Source organism: Dipodomys spectabilis, unplaced genomic scaffold (assembly GCF_019054845.1).
Source record: "Dipodomys spectabilis isolate Male_0828 unplaced genomic scaffold, ASM1905484v1 ptg000075l, whole genome shotgun sequence".
Lineage (NCBI taxonomy): Eukaryota > Metazoa > Chordata > Mammalia > Rodentia > Heteromyidae > Dipodomys > Dipodomys spectabilis.
Window position 1 is genome coordinate 7,992,201 of NW_024870752.1, and position 23,140 is coordinate 8,015,340.

At 35.6% G+C, this 23,140-nt stretch overlaps 1 protein-coding gene across 1 annotated transcript in view; it reads left to right on the top strand.

Annotated features, from left to right (window-relative positions):
- Positions 1-23,140, top strand: part of Gpc5 (glypican 5) — a 1,062,082-nt gene that overhangs the window by 185,785 nt on the left and 853,157 nt on the right. The window contains exon 3 of the mRNA XM_042682662.1: positions 17,133-17,827. Coding sequence (XP_042538596.1) covers positions 17,133-17,827 — 695 coding nt within the window. The remainder of the gene's footprint in view (positions 1-17,132; positions 17,828-23,140) is intronic.

Below are 23,140 nucleotides of genomic sequence, written 5' to 3' on the forward strand. Positions count from 1 at the left end.
ATTTCAATGACTTCTAATGTTATAAGTTTACTAAATTGGTTTTCACATGTGACATTAATGATAATTAATGATAACAGTTTATCACTGTCAGGAGACTTGAAGCTATTGTAATTTAACATTTTTAAAATTCTGGCTCCTATGAAATAAGTATTTTTTAAAATTATTATTTATTTTTTATTGCAGTAGCTGGAATTATGAATTTCTACATTAAAAATAATTGCTTATACCTACATTTATGTTTATTTATAGGTTATTATATGTGTGTACATATTCATATCTATCCCTCTATCCAATCCTGGATTATAAAGTTTTGGTTTAAGAATTTTCAATTTTACAATGCTGTGAAAGCCATCCAAATTCAATGAATAGCAAATCTGAATTTTCAGTTTGGCTCTTTACCTGATACAGCAATATGCAGCATGAATTACTCTTGCCATGTAGTACACCAGCAATGAAGCATAGCTCTAACCCAGCCCCTACCCAAACCGCTGAGATGAAAGACTTTTGGTTCTGTTAGTGGGGGTCATTTACTGTGTAGCTATATTGTGATGCTTGGCAGATTGTGTATCTATATTTTATGCTTATAATATTTTCAATTTATGTTGGATTTATCTCAGCATAATGCCTAAGCCAAAGGATTTCTGTGCACTTGCCTTTTGTTTTACCAGTCTGGCTTAAGTCTTGGACAGATTCTCAACATGGTTGTGACATTGAGCTGCAGCTATCAGATTTCTTTTCTTTATTTGGCGGGGGGGAGTCCGGTTGTGGGGCCTGAATTCTGGGCCTGGGCGCTGTCCCTCAGCTCTTCAGCTCAAGGCTAGCGCTCTACCACTTGAACCACAGCGCCACTTCTGGCTTTTTTTCTTTTTGCTTATGTGGTGCTGAGGAATCGAACCAGGGCCTCATGCATGCAAGGCAAGCGCTCTACCACTGAGCCACCTTCCCAGCCCCTCAGATTTTCTTTCTGAAAGGAGGGTTGTGTGACTTCTTGTAGACAAAGGAAGCATCATGTGATTATTTCGTCCTCTGACAATCAGTAGCCAACATCTCCTAATCCACTTCTAACTTCTAATCAATGAGGTGTCAATGGATATTTGTAGTTGATCTATCTGCAGCATCTCTGTTTCCTGCACTGTCAGGCCTTCCACTTATAGATCTTTCTCCAGATGAGAGTGCAGGTTGAACCTGCAGATGGTGGGCCCTATCCTCAGTGAGCCTCATGAAGTCAGGCTGGTCTTGGTGTGATCTAAAGTCTGGTCCAATGAAGAATTCAGGACCATGATTCTTAGAAAACAGAAATCTCCAGCCCTTGTGTAAGATAAGAACCCTGCCACCATGACTCCTGCTGCACAGAAGTTTGGTGTACTTGGTCAAATGAGTTCATTCTTCTTTCTTCAACAGTCAGTATCATTGTGCTGTCTTTGTTAGGTTTGTTCTTAATATTAGATAGCTTTATTAAATTAACTGTAATGGCTACTAGCTTTACTATAGTAAGAACAGAAATATTGGGTACTTTGATAGGTGAAATGTATGGGTTGAGGTTTCCAAGGTGTGAGTTTTGTTTGTTTTAGTCTTTTCTGAATATTCCTGTGAGTACATACAGTAAGATTCTGCCACTGTGAACCACGTTGTCCATCCTGTACAGCCATATAGTTTGAGCACTGTGTGAGTGGGGTAGTGAATCCTCACAACACCCCAGGTACTTGGCTCTGGAGTGATCACTGTGTACCTTTCCTGTTTCGTGAGGAAGCTGCAATATCAGCAAGTACTCTGTAGCATTAAAGAGAAGTGAAGTTACACTAGTGCCTTCATCTCCTGAGATTCTTTCCTCACATGTTATATATATATACACACATATATATGTATGTGTATGTATATATATATGTGCGTGTATGTATGTATGTATATATATATGTATGTATATATGATAACCACTGGAGTATTGTCATTGCTTTATTATCCCATTTAATGGTAAGAAATTTTATTATTCACATCTTAGAAAAAGTTCAGAATCTAAGTGCTTGTTTTATTTTTAGCTATTTAATTATATATACATATATATAGTCTATAATAGACTAGAATGTCAGGAGAATGAAATATTCTTATATACAAAAATAATTCCAGACTGTAGTAATGACTTAAAGTCTAGTGTTTTAATTATTTATTTATTGTTGATGGGAAAAACCTATAGCATACTGACAGTTCCAAATGTAAGCAATAAAATAGGAAAGGTTTAATAAATATACTTTAATCATTGTTCTATTTTTTGTACATGAATGCAGTAATTGCAGTGGCATTTTTTAAAACAGGAATTCAACCAATCCATATTTCTATCATGAAAACAGACAACAGGGTAAAAGAACCCATTGATTAACTATGTAATACACCATTAGCTTTACAAGGCCTAACAGAGTACTTTCAAATGATAGTGTTTAAATAAAAAATAATATCGTGCAATCCTGAATAGTAATTACAAGTGCATTAGGAAAATCAACAGCTGTGCTTGGAATTCAGACCGGAAAGTTGGTGATTTATAGTTCCAGAATCATCATTGGAATGTGTTTACAACTAGTGGAAAAAAACTTCATTGTGTAAGTCACTGACAGACGCATTTTGATAGTATAGAAATTGTGCAGAACAAGCACAGGGCAAGTAAGAGTGAGACAAAGGGTCATTGTTCCAGATGACAATAGTGCAGTTCTGAATGAATTGATAATGATTGCAGGAGCAATGAAAAGTCAGTCATAATATAATTTCAGTTCCTAGGTAAGTCAAAGAAAACACACAAAAATAAATGTGTGTATGTTTCTGGTATTATCAGGTGATAGTGATGGTACAATAATTTAAAAGGGGATATTTGGCTTGTATAAAGTTTTTAATTTTAATAGTGCTGCTTGTTTGTCAACATATCCTCAGTTGACTTTCTAAGAGAAATTTCATTATATCCACTGCAGAAGGAACTAGGGAAAAATTAGTATATGGCTGAGATGTTAATAGTTAAAAAATATGGAATGAAACAGGGAGAGAAATGTATCTAAATTGAAGAGAGATGATTTTTATAAGGGGCATGTTAAGCCAAAAAAGGGCTACTTATGTCTAACTTCTATAGAAGTATAACATTTCCATCAAAGCTCTAACTGTAGTCTCAAGAAAAGCCATTGTCATTGAAGGTTCAGTGCTCACCTGAAATCCTGAAGGCATTTAATAAGAGTTGTATTTGCCCCTCCCTCTAGACTGCTTTTTGTATATCAGTTCTTTTATTGAACGTTTGGTAAATCCAGAGCAAAGAAGGATCATTATAGGTTTATAAGAAGAATTGGAGTATCAGTTACGTTTTTAAAGGAGTGTGTGTGTGTGTGTGGGGGGGGAGACAGAGAGACACAGAGAGAAGAGAGTTATTTATCAACAGAAGTAGTATCACATGGTGGTACTTCAAGAGCATCAAATGTGGGAGAGGAGGTGGGGGTGGCCTTAGATTCAAAGCTGTAAATGCCAGCATTTAACTTTGGTTTGTTCTCCAGCAATAAGAATCTTTAGTGTTTTAGGAGGAAATGCTTATAGCAGTATTTGGTGATGGTAACTTTATTAGCGTTCTGTTGGGATTAGAATTAGGAGAGACAGATGTTGCATCTTTCTCAAGAATAGACTATAGTGGATAGACTACATTGATAACCATACTATTGGTAACCGAACAGTTAATAAACTCTCACAAAATGATATAAAACAGGAGAAAGCATCAAAGACAATTTGTTACTGTGGAATTTGGTTGGTATGTGTGATAGACAAAATTTAGAAAAGCACATAATTTTGGAAAACTAAAGCAAATCAAATCTTATTCCATCTATTTTTTTTATTGTGAAAATACCGTACAGAGGGGTTACAATTACATGGGCAAGGTAATGAGTACATTTCTTACCAAGCATTGTTGCCTCCTCCTTTGTTTCCCCTTCCCATCCCTTCCCATCTATTATGAAACATAAATCAAAGATTTTTGAACTAGAACATTAGTAGTTGTAAGACCTCCAGCAACGTACCACCAATCACAGAATTTCTCCCCCTGCTTGCAGTAATTTGGAATGTGCTTCTTAAACTGTGCAGAGTTAACTGTGGAAGATGAAATAATTTCTGGGACCTACCTTTCTTTCTTTCTTTCTTTCTTTCTTTCTTTCTTTCTTTCTTTCTTTCTTTCTTTCTTTCTTTCTTTCTTTCTTTCTTTCTTTCTTTCTTTCTTTCTTTCTTTCTTCTCTCTCTCTCTCTCTTTCTCTCTCTTTCTCTCTCCTTTCTTCCTTTCTTTCCTTTCTTCGTTTCTTTCCTATCAGTCGTGAGGCTTGAACTCTAAGCTTGGGTGCTGTTCCTCAGGTCTTCAGCTCAAGGCAAGTGCTCTACCACTTGAGTCACAGCGCCACTTCCAGTTTTCTGGTAGTTCATTGGAGATAAGAGTCTTATAGACTTTCCTGCCTGGGCTGGCTTTGAACCATGATCCTCAGATCTCAGCCTCCTGAGTAGCTAGTATTACAGGCATGTGCCACCGGTGTCTTGCTCAAATTATTTCTTATGTTTCTCAAAACATTTCCTTTTTTAAAAATTCACATGACTACCTTTATTATTAATTATCATTCTGAATTAATGCACTGACTAAGTGACTAACCATATTGTTGCTAATTCAGGGAAGTCAAAACGTTTTCTTTAAATCTGGTGTGATTCTAATTCACTTTGGCTGTCTATAAGATCCCTACTGAATATTTGCAAACAGTAGAGGTAATGTTAACACAAGCAGAAGCTATGTTTCTAGACATTTAAAAATCATTCTTGTCTATAACACTACAAAATCCCTCTATGGACGTCTTCAACGTTCTGTGAAGTTAACAGAGGCCCAGCACTCTACATGTAGTAGCAAGCAGAAGTCACCAAAAATTCCTGTTCTTCTTTTTCTGTAGAAAATTTTCTAAACTATACTCTTCTGTTTTTTCTTCCATCAAGACAAGTTCAAGGTATCTTTCCTGTCACAACTGAAAAGACTTTGAAAGTATTTTTTTTAATCTGTGAAGGTATTTTTACTGAACTCAAAGTCCATGAGCATATGAATGGTGACTCATGCAATCATTCAATATTACCCATTTCCCTACATTAAAAACTATTAAGTCATCTATTGGACTTGATGAACAACTCAGAGAATAAGATAATATAAAAGTCAATGTATCCCTCCATTAAAAATTAAATTTGCAGTAACTACAGCGATTTTAACAGAGAAACTTAAATATACATTTCGTCTGATCTAAGAGAAATGACATTAAATGCATAGTGATTTCTTCAAAGATTTAGAATGATTGGATTTATTTGAGAAGCAATCATCATAGAAACATTTAATATTTTGCTCAGTAAGCGATTATTACACACCTTTTAACTTTAATATGAGGGGCTGACTTAGAATCACATGATGAACAGAAAATGGCCTTTTACCACATGGACTGTAGTTATGGTAGATTTAGGTACATAGCAAGTGCTTACATAATGCTGTATATCACATACAATATGATGTGTAAGAATCCAGGATATGAACTTGTGAATAATATACTTGTCCTCTATCAATGTAGAATTTTTTCCAAGACCTCCCACAAGTAACAGAATGTATGAATGCTCAATTACTACTTGTAAAATAGTATAGTATTTGTCTATAATTTCCTGTGTACTTCAAATCATCCCTGGTTTGCTTATAAATTTATAGCATGTAAACCCAGTACAAATATTGCTTAGGGAGTTGAAGCAAGTGAGAAAAAGTCTCTCGTATATTCAATGCAGACACACGTTTTTTGCTAAGTATTTTTAAATCACAATAGGCTGCATTTCTGCATGTGGAACTTATAGATACCAAGTTTGAGTTGTATGACTCACAGACTGATAAGGAAAACTTCACCTTGGAGTTGTTATTAAAAATGAATCTGAGTATTCCAGGTCGACAAGAACTAGAGAAGAAAAGGAATCTATAAAGACTAGAAAAAACAAAATAGTATTATACACCTGTATTTAAAGCACCACCTATATGCACTGAAGTGGAGCAGAAACAAGAGAGATTGAAAGGAGATAGGGAAGAATGGAGAAAATGAGACTGGCTTACTAGCTTAGCCTCTACATTACACACACCCTCTCCCCCCTCTCTTTTTCTCTCCAGCTATCTATCCTGAGTTCTCATGCATGAAGCCACAACTGAGGAATGACTGGATCTGCAAGTCTTGTATCTCAGAATTCTACAGTAACTTATGTGCATTAGTATTTAAGAGACCTGGCTATAGACAATATCTAGAAACCTTTGGGTATTATATAGTTGATTATAGTTGGTCATATCTGACTAATGTACTCTAACATATATATTAATTGTATTTAGAAAAATATGATGAAAAATAATTGTTGAGTACACCTTGAAATTTGTTGAAAACTCAAATAGTTTAGCTATGTGAAATTATATAATAGAAACAATAGAGTCACTAAAAAATGACTGGTGAAACTTTACCAAGAGTTTTTTTTTCTTTTATATGTTCTCTCAAGCACAATAAATCCTTTCTTAATACTTATCATTGTGAACATTAAAATAGGCTTCATGCTTTGAGGATAACTAAAGACTTTCTTAACTGTATTGAACCTTTTGAAACCACTGCTACAAATTATATGTGGGTGAATATATGACTTCGAGCTAACTGTAATTTCATCTAGAGAATGGTTTTGAAAAGGAGCTGTTATTGAGTATGTCAGGGCAGAGCTGGGCTAGCCTGTAACTCCTGAAGGTTAGTTGGGCCAGGCCCTGGGGGCATTGCTGTGAGGCTTTGACAGATTCAAGAGCACAGTATGCAGGTCTGTCTAGCAGGTGGCTGAGAGAGAGCTTGCTTCACATTTTATGCCTGTGGAGTCTGCATAAAAAGTGAAAATGGGAAGAATAAAATGAAGTAAAGTAATAAAAAGTATGGACCACAATATGTGCACTAATAAAAAGCTGATGAAATAAATAATGCTGATGGTTACATCAAAGCCCTTTGTGACACTTTTGTAAGAAGCATCATGGATAATTCTTGAAAAATGAACATCAACAGTAGGAGTGCTGTAGAACCATAACAGTAATTTCATTAGCGTTCAACATTAATTAATACATTCCTAAGTGATGCTCTTTTTTTCACTTTTACTTTTTATTGATTTTCAAAGGTAAGCTACTATCATTTTCCAAGAAAACAACTTTTAAGACAAGAAATAGATACTTGTCCTAGTTTTATGAACTGTTTGGGGCACTAGCTACAGAGCTACTAGATTTTGATATTAGGCATGGCAGAGGAATCTAAGAAAGGTTTCAAAGTTGGAAATTTTGCCTACAATTACTTTTGCTGGTCCTGGGCTTAAACTCAGGGCCTGGGAACTATCCCTCAGCCTCTTTGTGTTGAAGGCTAGCGCTCTACCCCTTGAGCCACTTTTGGGTTTTTATGAGTAGATTGTTGGAGATAAGAACCTCATTGACTTTTCAGCCTGGGCTGGCTTTGAACCATGATCCTCATATCTGTCTCTTGGATAGCTGGGATTACAGGCGTGAGCCACCTGCACCCAGCTTATATTTATCTTTGTAAATAGAAATACAAATATAAAGAAAAACTCAAGTGCCTGAACTGATTATGGGAATATCTGGGAGATGAATTAGTTTATCTGTTAAACTTTTTTTTTTCATTCCTAATAGGATAATATCCCAAACACTTTGCCCTTGTTCTGAAAAAATGACAACAACAAAAATTAACTGTGTGGTTTTCTACTCTTGTTAAAAAAAAAACCAATTCTTACAAAAGGGAAGCAATTTATTTTGAATCGGGAAATATATAAAGAAAATCTATATTATTTCATATTTTTAAAGTCACAATTTCAAAATTTAAATTCCTAAAAAGTTACATTTTGTTGTCTGTATTAAAATTTAGGTTTCTAGCAAATTTGGAAATGACTGCTAGTATCCTAGAGTTCAACCACATAACTTTTCCACTCTATTCTTTCTGCTTTTGACTCTGTTGGAGTATTTTCTGATGGCAGCTAGGAGAGCAGGGATGGACATTGTAGTATGGAACTATTCTTTGATTGATTTTGTGCTTTATAACCCATTTCAGTTTCCAGGAGGTATTGCAATTTTTCCTCCTGCGATTTGGAAAGAACACAATCATCTAAAAGATTGCTACCTCCTGAAGGAGTTTCTCTCTTGTCAAGGTAGAAAGAGGACATTTATTAAACTGTAACTTTGGAGTGGCTACTTTCAGTTCATTTCTTTCTGTGTTTGCTGGCCTCTAACTAAGGAAGCACTCAAAGGTGACTCTTGCAATGTGATCCAATGCGATGCTCCAGAGGACTGTGATGGTGAGGTTGAAATAGTACCACAAGTTCCAGAATGGAATTAAAACCATTCTTGAAATTTCTTAAGTTTAATCATCTGCTGTCTAGAACTCAAAAATGTTGAACTTTAGTATGAATTTATATCATGACCAAGGCAGTATTCTTGTGTTGTTCAATGGAGTTCCTTTATTAGTTGATAAAACGAATGGAAAGAAACAGATGCATTCTTTAACACTATACTGTAGGAACCATTCCAAATCCTGTGACATGAGGGAGATGTAACTGCTTATGGTGAATGCTATTGGAAAAAAATCACCAAAAATATAACCAAGATGTAAATTAATGATAATTCTTAGAATGGCTAATATGATAAATGATTTGATCTCATAAAGGTAACTATTAAATATTATGAAAGAAATGAAACTATTATCTATTTAGAGGAAGCAAAGAGTTCTAGCTAGAGATCAGTTTATTTTACATCTGTGACTTGTGCAGAGCTGACTTTGAAAGAAAAGATGGATGTTACTTATCATTATGTAGTCAGAGTGCCCATGCATCAATTTATCTCATGTCAGCCTCGTTTTCATTTAGAATGTCACATGCTACTTGATAAAATGCCCTTTCAGCATCCAAATATAGGTATGTTTTAGTCTCCATAAGACAAAGAAAATTCGCTTAGCTCACTCAAGATTTTGATTTTTGCATTTGGTCCTAAATTACACATTGTCATTAAATAAATATGTGGAAAGAAATATGAAAACATTTACCATGTTTAATACAGAAGTGAGAAAAATGGATTGAGGAATTTTGTTAGTATTCCAGCATGGATGAGAATTCTTACAGTAACAATATTAGAATATCTATCTATCTATCTATCTATCTATCTATCTATCTATCTATCTATCTATCTATCTATCTATCTATCTATCTATCTATCTATCTATCTATCTATCTATCTATCTATCTATCTATCCGTCTGTCTGTCTGTCTGTCTGTCTGTCTGTCTGTCTGTCTGTCTGTCTGTCTATCCATCCTAGAGCTGAGGCTCAAATTCAGAGCCTTGCTACTGTTTTTTTCACTGAGATAAATCTACAAACCTTAGGATACATTTTTATAAGAACAGTTATTCAAGCCTGGACCTGTGGCTCAGCCCGTAATTCTAGTTACTCAAGAAGCTGAGACTTTGAGGATCCCTGTTTGAAGCAAGCAGGGGCAGGAAAATCCATGATACTCTTATCTTCAATTAATGACCCAAAGTCCTTCCCCCCTCCAAAAAAAAACCAGCCAGAAGTGGTAGAGGACAGAGCACTAGCCTTGAGCATAAAAGCTCAGGAACCATTTCTAGGCCCTGAGTTCAAGACCCAGGACCAGTATAACGAAAAAGAAAGAAAAGTTATTAATGATGTATGGAAATCAGAAAAGTACTGATGATAAAACAAAAAATAACTAACCAAAAATATCCAATCCAGGTTGTATATTCTTGAAAAAATGGTCATACTTGTCAAAATAATATGCTTGGAAAAATAACTAGATCTGAGGTAAAGATGTTTGCTTTAGATATTCTTTATTGTCTAGGACATACCAGGATAGGATGATGTAAAAGCAATGGTCCACAAAGAAATGGGTTCTACCACAGACCAGATTAGTGGCACCCAGCAGCATAAGTTATCTTGTATGTTTTACAGCAAAACTATACCTGTGAAAGTTCATTTCATTAATTTTTATGTAAAAATAGTCATTATTCATTTTATTCAATATAAACAGTTGGTCACAAAAACATATTTTTAATATTCCTTGTGATGAGATGAATGTAGAAGGCATCCCTTTTACATATCAAAACATGATGCTTTCATCTCGAAGAAATGCTTTTGCAACTGTTTGTGATGCAACCTGAGATTATTGTCTCTTCTTCTCTTCAATATCATTTCATTTTTAGGAAAAAATATAGACAACAGGAAAGCTATGGTTATTCAGATTGTGCCATTTGGAATACAATTTTTCAAAAATATATTTTATTGTTATTGTAGAGGTGATGTACAGAGGGGTTACAGTTGTAAGTCAGGTAACGAGTGTATTTGTTTCTGAACCATGCCTCCCTCCCGCACTCAGTTTTTCCCTTTCATCCCTATCCATAAGTTGTACAGTTCAACATAGTACCTAGTGAATACCACTGCTGCATTGTTCACCCTTTGTCCCACCTTTTCTGTGCCCCCCTTGCTCTCCTAAAGACAAATTAACAAACAAGACAAAAGGAAAAGACAAAGAAAAAACAGCAGCAGCAACAACAGCAAAGAAATACCTCGTTTCTTGGAATTCTTTCCTTGGGGTTCATTTAGATAAATATTATTTTAAACCATCCTACGCATGTGACACATGTGGCTATTGAGCCTTTGTGATCTGCTCCTATGAGCATCCTTGTTTGGTCTCACTGTGTGAAGGGAAGAAATTTTTTTTTACAAGTTGAATAAAATGGGTCTGCTACTTTAAAATATATAATTTTTTTTTTGTCGGTTGTGCAGCTTGAACTCTAGACCTGGACGCTGTCCCTCAGCAATTCAGCTCAAGACTAGCGCTCTACCACTTGACCCACAGCACCACTTCCGGCTTTCTGGTGATTTATTGGAGATAATAGTTTCATGGACTTTCCTGCCTGGGCTGGCTTTGAACCGTGATCCTCAGATCTCAGCCTCCTGAGTAGCTAGGATTACAGGCATGAGCAACCAGTACCTGACTATAACAGTGATAACTGTATTAACCACTTTTCCATTGCTATAATAAAATAAATTAGATGACTAACCTAGAAAGAAAAAAATATTTGCATACAATAAGACTATTAGAAAAACTAAAATCTTTAAAATAATTGATGGAATAATCTATAGTTAATTGTTTGGTATTGGTTTTATCCATATAAATACTTAATTGAGGTTAAATTTTTTACTAAAATCTTTACTGATTTTTTCAAAACACAAATGATTATAAATTTATATTAGAAATTAATGTAATGCATCATAATGACCAAATTAATGAAGAGTGGAATGTGAGAAAAGGAAAGTTGAGAAAGCAAGATTCCATTCAGTGCTGGTCTTGGTAGACTAGATTAATTACCAGTATGCTAATACTTGGTGATACAGATTGATATCCTACTCACTATTTATTTGTATAGATGGCTAATTTCTGAAGAATTGTATTATAAATCATACTGCATTACATTAAATATGTCATTAAACTAATATTCCAGAGAACTTTTATTACACATTTTACATTCTGGAAAAATGAAGACATATGCAAATATAAGGGATGGATTCAGTATAAACACCTCTAGGATGGAAAACTATTTTTTATTTAAAATATTTTATTTAAATATGCTTATTTTATTTAAATATGCACATCTTCAGAACAGCCGTAATGCTCTTCAGATAAGGAAGAAATTGCTAGATATGATTCTGCTAAACTCACTGGAAGTCCTTTTTATTTTTTTAAAGTTAAATTAAAGTAAATTTTATTTTAATATGTATGTGATAAAAACTGATTGAAAAATTAGACTCGGAGAGTCCTGTCTATCCATTCATCTATAATTTAAGGTACAGAGACACATTGTGTCAGACACAAAGTAACTTTGAAGTGGCAGAGACAGAATGAAATGCCAGTTGCAGCAACATAATCTGTGCCTTGAGAACTGTACTGCACAAAAAAATTTAAATTTACTCAGAAAATGTCTCTTCAGCCTAGTAATACATTGCAAAATCATCTGATTATTGATGGTTGATAAGATTCAAGCTATTTTCATTACTATAGCTATAGATATCTGTGACCTTAAATTACAATTGATACTTTACATTTTATATTTTAACATGCTCCTATATAAAAAATATTTTAAGTATTTAAGGAGCCATAAAATACCTTTGATGTTAGCCCAGAGAAGCTGTTATAACCGCTATTTCTTGGCCATTACCTTTTGGAGTCAATTTTTATCTTTAAACCAATAAAGTCCTATAAACATTAAGCTTCTCCCTTTGCAAAATGCCACTTGCATCTGGGTCTTTACTGACTACAATTTGTCAAGTTTAATTTTGTATCAGAATCACCTGATGTTATTTCCTATATTTTATTTAAATTAATCCCTGATTTAATAGCCAGACACAATATTGTGTACTTAACCTATCTTGAATTTATGAGCACTGATTTTTATATTGAATTTTCTTTTAGACAGTAGGAAATATTTTGTTCTTTGACCATTATTATGGAAGTTTATATTTCTATGCACCATGAAATGTCTTTAAAAAGCAAATATGGCTAGAAAAATTAGGAATAATTTTCAGTCAGTTATATCATGAAATTATCATAGAATGTTAAGATTATACACTGAAATGGATATAGATAAACTTCACTGACTGCAATTGCACTCAGTGAGATTTTATGTGCAGGTAAATCCATTTCCACCCAAAAATGAAAATAATTATATTTCAAGTAAAGTAATTTGATAGCGGTTTTTTATTTTGTCTACCACTCAGCAAAGCTGGAAATTATTTTATGTTGGTGGATTTCATTTGATTGTCTTGAAAGAAGAACCTTTTGAAATCCTCAGTGACAAACACAAAACAAAAAAGGAGAGATTTCTGTTTCTATTTTGTTTCTTGGTTCTTCAAGCAAACCTAAAAAAAAATTGCATAGACTGATAGATTTTTAAGTACTGCATGGAAGTGCTATTTTTATAACTTTACACCCAAGATTACCTCCTTAGTATTTGAACTCTTTAGAAATATAGTTTCTATTTATTGCATAGATAGGCAAATTATTGAGTAGAGCTTTGGTTTAGAAACCTGATTTTATATGTAGATTGTTCTGTTGCAAAGCAGTGAATATTTTGTAATATGATATTTCACAAGTTTTGATCCTTGCTAATATCTCAGTTTTAATTCAATAAGGACAAATATAAAAATGAATTGATAGGTTTCCTGATTCAGAGTTAATACAAACAACTAGTTTTTGATAGTTCAATTACTTTTGCCAACTTTTAACGTAAAAATGTTAAAATCACCCAATGGATTGGCTTCCATATTTTTCAATTTTGATATGTATTTATGTACTAAAATTTTACTAAGAACTTAGAAAATAACATATAAAACAGCATTAAAAATCAAATGTAGGGGCTGGGAAGGTGGCTCAGTGGTAGCATGCTTGCCTTGCATGCATGAGGCCCTGAGTTCAATTCCTCAGCACCACAGAAGCAGAAAAAGCCGGAAGTGGCACTATGGCTCAAGTGGTAGAGCACTAGCCTTGAGCTGAAAAGCTGAGGAACAGTGCCAGGCCCAGAATTCAGGCACCATGACCGGCAAAATAAATAAAAAATAAAAATCAAATGTACTGAGTCAGGTGCCAGTTGTGCCTAACTAATCAGGAGACTGAGCTCTGAGGATTGGTGGTTCAAAGCCAGCCAGGGCAGAAAAGTCTGTGAGACTCTTGTCTCAAAAAAACTGGGCAGAAAATGCCAAGAGTTGCATTGTGGCTCAAGTGGTAGAGCGCTATCCTTGAACACAAAGAGCCCAGAAAACACACCCAGACCCTGAGTTCAAGCCTCAGGGACCAGAAAAAAAGTCAAATGTATTTAATGTAGTAATAGTAATAGTAATTTTTCATCAGTTAGATTTGTAAAATATTTTTATCCCAAATGTTCACGTAACAGAAATACATTATCTAGCACATGCTTAGTTGAGTCAATTAACTAGAGTACTTCAATATTACATTTAATACTGATTGAAAGCAAAAGTCCCATTATTATTAAGAGCAAATTAAAAAATAAACCTAGCACATCAGTCTATTTAGAATTCTAGTTTTTGATTGGACATCTAGAAAATAATCAGAATGCTGATATTTGAAAACATAGCTCCTTTTTAAGGTAGTAAACTCAATAACAAGTTCCAAAAATCTCAAATTTTAGTGTCTAAGATATTAAAGGATTTCAATTTTAGCATAATAATACTTATAATATTTATCAGATGTTTGGTTATTGTGTTTTAGAAAATAAGAAAACTAGTTGGGCCCTGGTAGCTCATACCTGTAGTCCTTGCTCCTCAGGAGGCTGAGATCTAAGGATAACTGTTTGAAGCCAGCCTGGATAGAAAAGTCCATGACACTCTTATCTCCAATAAAATACTCAGAAAAAGCTGGATATGGTAGAGCACTAGCCTTTAGCAAAAAGAACCTCAGAAACAGTATCCAGACCCAGAGTTCAAGCCCTAGGTCCAGCAATAAAAAGAAAATAAGAAACCTAAATCAGAGGAAATGTTTGAAAAAGATACAAATAGAACTGTAGGCTTCATTTAGAATTTTCTAAATTACAAACCCAAACACAAATCAAAACTGGTTCTTTGCCTAGTAGCAAGGTAAAGAGTACATTTAATAAAGAAATAAGAGTTTTTAAAAGATCTTTATTCATTTTAATTTGGAACAGATACTCCTAAATAGAAATGTGTTTTCTTCAATGAAAAGTAATTTGTTTTTGTAAACCATAGTTGTGGACAATGGAAGACAAATTACTTCTGTAAGTTAATGATGCTAGAATTTATATTTTTGATTTTTAAAATCTTATCTATGTGAATATCATTTAGAGTTGGCAGAATTCAGATAGGATATTTGTATAATCAGAGTCAACAGCATTTGTATTTTATTCCAGTGAAAGTAATTTAGCCAATTATGGCACGCACAAATATGTATATAGCATGGAGCTTAAATCGTGGGCAGCATATGATCATATTCATCATCTCTTTTACTCTTCTGAACGTTCTTTTCCCTTTCCTTTCTAATTTCTCATCCTTCCTGTCTAAGAGGACCTGGAATCCCCTTTCTATGTAAAACTTAATTCGTATCATTAAAAAAAAAACTGTTTAAGACCTTTAAAAAATCCAAAGGATCTAAGCATTTCTTTGAGTCTATCTTAACTTAAGATCTTTACTTAAAAATGAATTTAATTTGCCAACACTGCAATTTCTTATTGGTAAGTAAAAGCACTTGTGATCTATCATAATTAATAGCCATATACAAAACTGACAAAATGAGCCTATCTGATGGAGAAATAGTTATAAGCTTAAAACTTTTGTTTTAGTTCAAATCACAATCTCCAAATTGATTTTTACAGTTGTGCTTGCAGATGTGCGAGCATATAGTGTCTGAGCTGAGATGCAGCTGTGGGGTCCTGGTGGGGCATGCGCAGAATTGCTTCCTGTGGACAGAGCACACTTGGCCATATTTTCAATTGCCTTGTTTCCAACTAAGGCCAGGTTGAAAGTTGCAGTAGAAAAAAAGTGTTGTGTTTGATTGCAAGGGAGACACCCCATATATCACAGTAAAGCTTGAAACCAATACAAATGAGTCTGAGAGCAGAAGCAGAACACAGTGTTGCACGGCCACTCACTGCAGTTCTTCTGAAACTAGGTATTTCTTCTTAATTGTTGTGTGATGAAGACACCATAGCATATTTATGTTTTGGCATTTTATTATCATACCTGAATCTACCCCTCTGCTTTTTGTTATTCATTTTTATTTTCTTGCTTCTTTTTTTTAAAAAATTAATAAACAGTTTTGATTACTGAATTATTGTATGGCCTTTTACATCTTAATTAAAATAACTATGAGATGATGGGAGATAATCTTCTTGAAGGCATTTTGTAATGGATTATATATTGACACTGCCTATTGTCATTATTTAGGCTAATTATTAAACATAATTGCTGTACATCCACTAGGTTTACTGGTCTTTTTTTTTTTTTGTCGGTCGTGGGGCTTGAACTCTGGGCCTGGGCCCTGTCCCTCAGCTCTTCAGCTCAAGGCCAGCGCTCTACCACTTGAGCTACAGCGCCACTTCCGGTTTTCTGGTGGTTTATTGGAGATAGGAGTCTCATGGTCCCTCCTGCCCGGGCTGGTTTTGAACCCCGATCCTCAGATCTCAGCCTCCTGAGTAGCTAGGATTACAGGCGTGAGCCACCAGCGCCCGGCTGGTTTACTGGTCTTTAATGTCATCATTTTGCACTATTGTTCTGACTGTGATTACTCCTGTCTCCCATTTTTTGGCCTTTCTCCTTTCATTTGTAGATAAATTGTTCTTGGTTCTGACTGGATACATTGATGTTTGGCAGGATCAATTACTTAAGTAAGAAATAAAATGTCCTCCAGTAAAGTTGTTGACCATGCTATCGTAACAACAGAATATAATTGATGGGAGGGGTATTTGCAAATAAAATCACTTCTGATTACCCCACTGAGCAAGGTGTGATAATTCACAGTTTTACTTACTTTTCAGTTTGAATGTTAAAAGGTCCATGGACTTTAGATCTTCCTTTATAATTTAGCCCTTCTTTATAGTTACTATTGTCCAATTTCCTAGTTTTCTTGCTGAAAGAAACAGATGAAAAACTACAAAAAAGCATGAGAGATCATGTATTTAATGTGGTAAGCTTTATGCATAATAAACTCAGGAGACTAAATATACTTATCCCTAATGGGTTATGAATGATGACAGAATAGAATCGATTTCTTCACTTTTTAGGAGTCTTTAATTCTAGGAGATAGATCCCTGTGAAATGTATGTGTTTGTTTTTATGCCATTGTGATCCTAGAATTATCCTTGGAAAAATAAATGACGATGAATAGACTGAGCCTTATGATTTAGATCTTTAGTTTGATTATGTTGCATTAAATTCATTTACTGTTTGAAGCAGATAGACAAATGATTTTTTTTAAAAAACATGAATACTAAACATTTTTACACTTTTGCCTTTGCTGTGTTACAGAAACCCTTGAAACTCTCATCAAACAAGCAGAAAATTACACAAGCATACTTTTTTGCAACACCTATAGGAACATGGCCTTAGAGGTGGTTGTTTCCATTCAGGAATTCTTCACTGATGTAGGCCTCTATTTGTTTGGTGCAGATGTTAATCTTGAGGAATTTGTGAACAGATTTTTCGACAGCCTTTTTCCTCTGGTTTACAACCATCTCATCAACCCTAGTGTGACTGAGAGTTCCCTGGAAGACTCCGAATGCCTCCGCATGGCCCGCCGAGAAGTTAGTCCATTCGGGAATGTTCCCAAAAGAGTCATGGGGCAGATGGGGAGGTCACTGCTGCCCAGTCGCACGTTTCTGCAGGCACTGAATCTGGCCATTGAAGTCATCAACACCACTGACCATCTGCACTTTTCCAGAGAGTGCAGCAGAGCCCTCCTGAAGATGCAGTACTGCCCTCACTGCCAGGGCCTGAGTCTCAGTAAACCCTGTATGGGATACTGCCTGAACGTGGCCAGGGGCTGCTTGGCCCACGTGGCGGAGCTTAATCCACACTGGCATGCGTACATCCGGTCCCTGGAAGAGCTGTCCGATGCCATGCACGGAACCTACGACGTGGAACACGTACTCCTGAACTTCCACTTGCTCGTCAATGACGCTGTGATGCAGGCTCACCTCAATGGACAAAAGTTAACTGAACAGGTAGGTAGCTGCTCCACACTTCCTGTCTGAAGATTAGACAAGATATGCCTAAATATAATTGGTTATTACTACATCCTTACGACTTTAACATTGTAGTATTCTAATGAGTTTTAGGAAATGGGAGCAGGATAGCAAACTTGAGTTGATAGGTTTTCAAACGGTAAGTTTCTGGAGCTGACTAGGGATCCTGCTAAAATCAGGACTCGCATAGACTCGAATCTGTGATCAGCAATGAATGTCTGCAAGAAAGTAGGCAAATCTCCTAGATTCTTTGAGCCTTAATCTTCTCATTGCCACAAAAAAGGAAAGGCAACATACAACGCCTGAGGTGTTCTTTTTCTGGGGGTAGGCGGAGGATAAGTATCATATATGCAAAGTACTCGAGGTATTATTGTTAGAATTTGAAAGGTTTTTAGCTTTACAATAAAGATGCCACTTATCTATCCATCAAATTAAAACCTGATAACCTGGGACTGGAAATATTTCTCCAGAAACTTCATATTCTGTCACAGGGATGATTTTTTTTTTTTAAATCACGGTCTTGCTTTTTATTTCTACTAGAGCAAGGTGTTTTCTTTCTTTGTTTTTTTTTTTCTTTTGTTTTGTTTTTGGCAGGTCCCTGAGTTTCTTTTACTCAAGGCTCTTTCCCTTAAGCCACAGAGCCACTTCTGATTATTTTGAGTTTATTGGAGATAAGAATCTCAAGGACTTTCCTGCCCTGTCTGGCTGTAAACTATGATCCTCAGATCTTAGCCTCCTGAGTAGCTAGGATGATAAGCTTGAGCCACCTGGTGCCTGTTACTGAGTTTTTTGTTTTTTTTTTTGAATGAAATCATCAAAACAAGTTACAATGTTTTCTCTTTCTCCTATTTCCACAGAGCCATTTACAGCATACTCTCAGTGTCCTGCAATAATAGTTCTCCTTTCTCATTGAGTGAAGGAATTTGTGCTACTTCTGATTCTCTTAAATATTCCTCTTTAGGTTAAATTTATACTTTTGTAGCAGCAATAACAACACATTGTCTTCTCTTGGCACTTCCTCATTAATAAGAATTGTCATCATAAGCTCTCTATATAAGTTACTTTTCTCTTTTGCCATTCCTGATCGAAATTGGACCTGAAAAACTATGTTAAATCCTGTACTTCGGACTTTTAAAGGTCCATGTGAGACTATTTGTGGCCTTTATGCAAGGTGGAATTGGCGCCCTCTACAGGACAAATAACCAGGATGCGGTTCAGTGTGAACTGCGTTTCAAGCCTACTTCCTAGCCTCACCTAGCTGACTGTCCCTTTCCAGTGTGTAAAGATCTCATTTTGATATAATAAAAGTTTTGTTTTCTCTCATCCCTTTGTGAAAATCAGATATGAGTGAAACCTTGGTAAAATATAATGAAACAAAATGGAAGTACGATGATTGCTGAGATCCCAGGTGTTCCATACATAGAAGCATTTAGACCCAAGGTATAAAATGACAATATCAAGATACCAAATATCTCCAAAAAGGAATATTAACTAAAATCTGAGACAATGACAAGGATACGGTTTAAAATCTTGAGCTTTCTAATATATGTGAGTAGAGTAGCTAAGATATGGAACCAACCCAGATCTTCCTCAGTAGATGAATGGATCAAAAAGACAGAGTATATGGCGCAGGAAAGTGGCTCAGTGCTAGAATGCTGGCCTCGCATGCATGGCCCTGGGTTCGATTCCTCAGCACCACATAAGCAGAAAAAGCTGGAACTGGTACTGTGGCTCAAGTGGTAGAGCACTAGCCTTGAGCTGAAGAGCTCAGGGACAGTGCACAGGCCCAGAGTTCGAGCCTCAAGACTGGCCAAAAAAAAAAAAAAAAGAAAAGAAGATATAGTATATATACACAATGCTTGCATCAGAAAGAATGACATCACCCCATTCATAAATAAATGGAAAGGCCTGTAAAATATTATATTATGTGAAGTTAGCCAGACCCAAAGAAACATAGGTTGCATGGTTTCTCTCATTTGTAAGAACTAGAATATATCTATGTAATTCCTAAAAGGGGATCTCAATAACCCAATTGCTAACTGCAGAAGATCATAGATAATGAAGTGTATCAACCTGAACTCCAAGAATTGGAAACAAGAGGCTCTTACTTTGTCCTGTATGTAGTTTTTACTTTTTTTCTGCTTTAGTTTTCTGTACCATTTGTCTCGTATATAAGTTTATTCAATCTATAGAAAGGGAGGGGAACCACAGAAACAAAGGATGAACTAATGCAGCATTGATACTCACTTGACACTATGTTGGAAATGAACTTTACAACTTAGTGGGGAAGGGAGTGGGGAGAGATAAGCATGTGTTGCTCTGGAGTGCAGCCATTAGAATAAGGGTGTACTGGGGTAAGAAACCTAGGAAATAAAGCTGACTCAAGGATATATTGAAGAGTTTAGCCAGGTACACCTCAGTCTGACAATGTGGTTTGAGGCTAAGGGTTTTGAGAGCAGCAATGTAACAAGAGCTGTCGCAAAACAACAACAGGTGTGGGGATTTGGTCCATGGTAGAGGAATTTCCTAGCATGTGTAAGGAGAAAAAGAAAACAGGAAAGAGCAATTAAGATAGTTAAACTAACACTAGTTGCTCACACCTGTAATCCTAGCTACCCAGGAGGCTGAGATCCAGGATTGCAGTTTGAAGATCCAGGATTGGCAGGGGAGTTCATGAGACTCTTATCTCCAATTAACCAACAAAAAGCCAAAGAAGAAGTGTGAATCAGGTGGTAGAGCATCAGCCTTGAGGGAAAAAGCTTAGGGAGAGTGAAAGGTCCTGAGTTCATGCCCCAGTACTGGTACACACACATGCTCAATGACTCACACCTGTAATCCTAGCTATGCAGGAGGCTGAGATATAGAGGACAATGGTGCCTCAGAACCAACCCTTGCAGAGAACCTCACACGATTCTATCTCCAAAATAACTAACAAAAAGAGGCATTGGAGGTGTGGCTTCTGTGATAGAGCACCAATCAAGGGAGCTCTCTGAGTTCAAATCCCAATACCAGAAAAAAGAAAACAGCTAAATTGTTAATGCTGGGTGTGGTAAGCACATATTTTTAATCTTAGCATTTGGGATGCCTACGTCGGAAGATCCCAAGTTTACATAGTGAGCCCTATCTCAGACAATAACAGAGGTATGGATGGTGTGGTTTATTGATTCTGATTTTGGTGGGGGGAGGCCAGGAGAGCCCAGGGCAAAAAATAAAAATAAAACAACAACAACAAAAAAGAAAATAACATGAGACAATTGTAGACAACCACATTTTGTTTTTGTGTCTGTTGTGGGGCTTGAACTCTGGGCCTGGGCAGCCTGGGTGCTGTCCCTCAGCTCTTCAGCTCAAGGCTAGCCCTCTACCACTTGAGCCACAGCACCACTTCAGGTTTACTGGTGGTTTATTAGAGATAAGAATCTCACAGACTTTCCTGCCTGGGCTAGTTTTGCACAGATCTCAGCCTCCTGAATAGCAAGGATTACAGGTGTGAGGCACTAACACCCAACTTCAACCACATTTTAAAACCTGGAGTTTCCCAGTGATTTAGTGGTCCTGGCAAGTTACTATAGTTGCTGGAGCCTCTATTGACCTGTGAGAAAAGGAAGAAGGTTAGGGGAGATAGTGTCAAGTTTCTGACCATTTTAAGCGTTAGATACCTCCAAACCTGTTCTTTCCTTTCCTCATTCTAAGGCCAATCCCAGGAAGACTTCAGTGAAGAGGACTAGCTTGAGTGGCTCATATTTTAGAATCGATTTTGTTTTATGAATCAGTTTTACACACTTTTATCATATGGAACTTTTGGTGGATTTCAAAGAACATTATTTTTTCCTTAGAGCAGATAGCTGATTTCAGATCATAAATATTCTGATAAGTATCTTGAGAATTGTTACTAACAAATTGTAGCTCCTTTTTCAAATAAAACAACTGAGTTACTTATTTTTTTTAACTATGGAGAAGGAAAGAGAACAAACAGACTAAATTCCTTGAAAACTGACTCATTAATATTTATTTCTGCCAACTTCAAAGTGATTTATAAGTTGTTTATTGAGCTTTGATAACCAGTTCACACATCGATGAATTTAACAAATTCAAAATAAATTACTAGAGAGCCAGGAAATAATGACTTTCTCACATTACAGAGCAGTATATGAGATCAACTACTACTAAGTCCTGTCCTCAGTAAATAAATATTTCCACTGAGACAAATCCATAGAAGCACTTGATAGACCATATTTGTGTTGGATGAATTTCAACTGAAAAAAATTTTAAAAGCTCCCACTTTCTTGAGAAAAATTATAAATATCTTATAGATAGAAAACTTTTTTCTTTTAAAAAAAGCATGGTAAGGGGAAACAAAGGAGGAGGCAACAACGCTTGATAAGAAATGTACTCATTATCTTGCTCATGTAATTGTAACCCCTCCATACAGTATTTTCACAATAAAAAAAACAGCAATAGCTAATTAACAAAAGTCTATTTTTTAATTCTGTAATTATCCTGTGGATGAAGTAAAAAACATAATTAATAAAGCAGAAACAGAATCTGAAAGGGCTAGGGATTAAAAACTATCCTCTCAGAGAAGTTTTTATAACAGTTGCTACATTTACTAACTCTTTTTGGTCATTTCATTACTTATTCTCTTTGCTTCTATGTTCGCTTTAGTTAAATGTAGCAAGAAAAATAAATATATCATAGAGATAGCATATAAGAAAAAAATGAGATTTTTTTATGCTTAATGTCCATTGAAAGTAAAACATTGAATTGGCTCATGGAAAGGTTGTCCAGCCCAACTCACCTTGCTATGACAAGATCTGTATTTATTTATTTGTTTTTTGTTTATTCATGCATTTGTTTACTTATTTATTGTTGGTAGTACTGGAGTTTTGAATATCAGTGAAATATCACCTGAAGAAGGGCCTCAGACATTTTGCCAAGACCAGTCCAGTGCTAATCCTTCCTACTTCCCAAGTAGCTGAGATTACAGGAGTAAGCTATCATTCCTGACATGCAGAGATCATTTCAAAAAAATTTTGCTCACTGACTTGACTTATGGGTACTAGTTAGTGATAAAGATCTTATTTTCCAGAGGTGGCTGAATTGGTGGTGATAATATATTACAGTACATTGAAATAGATCTGTGTTTTAGCCCTTTGTCAGTTAATTTTGCTTCATTTGCTTGATTATACTCTTCACTTTATAGACATTAGTCCTCTGCTCAAAAGGATCACCAGAGTGCAGAAATAGTAGTACTAGGTAAATTTAATTTGGCACTATGGAACTTCTGAGGTTGAA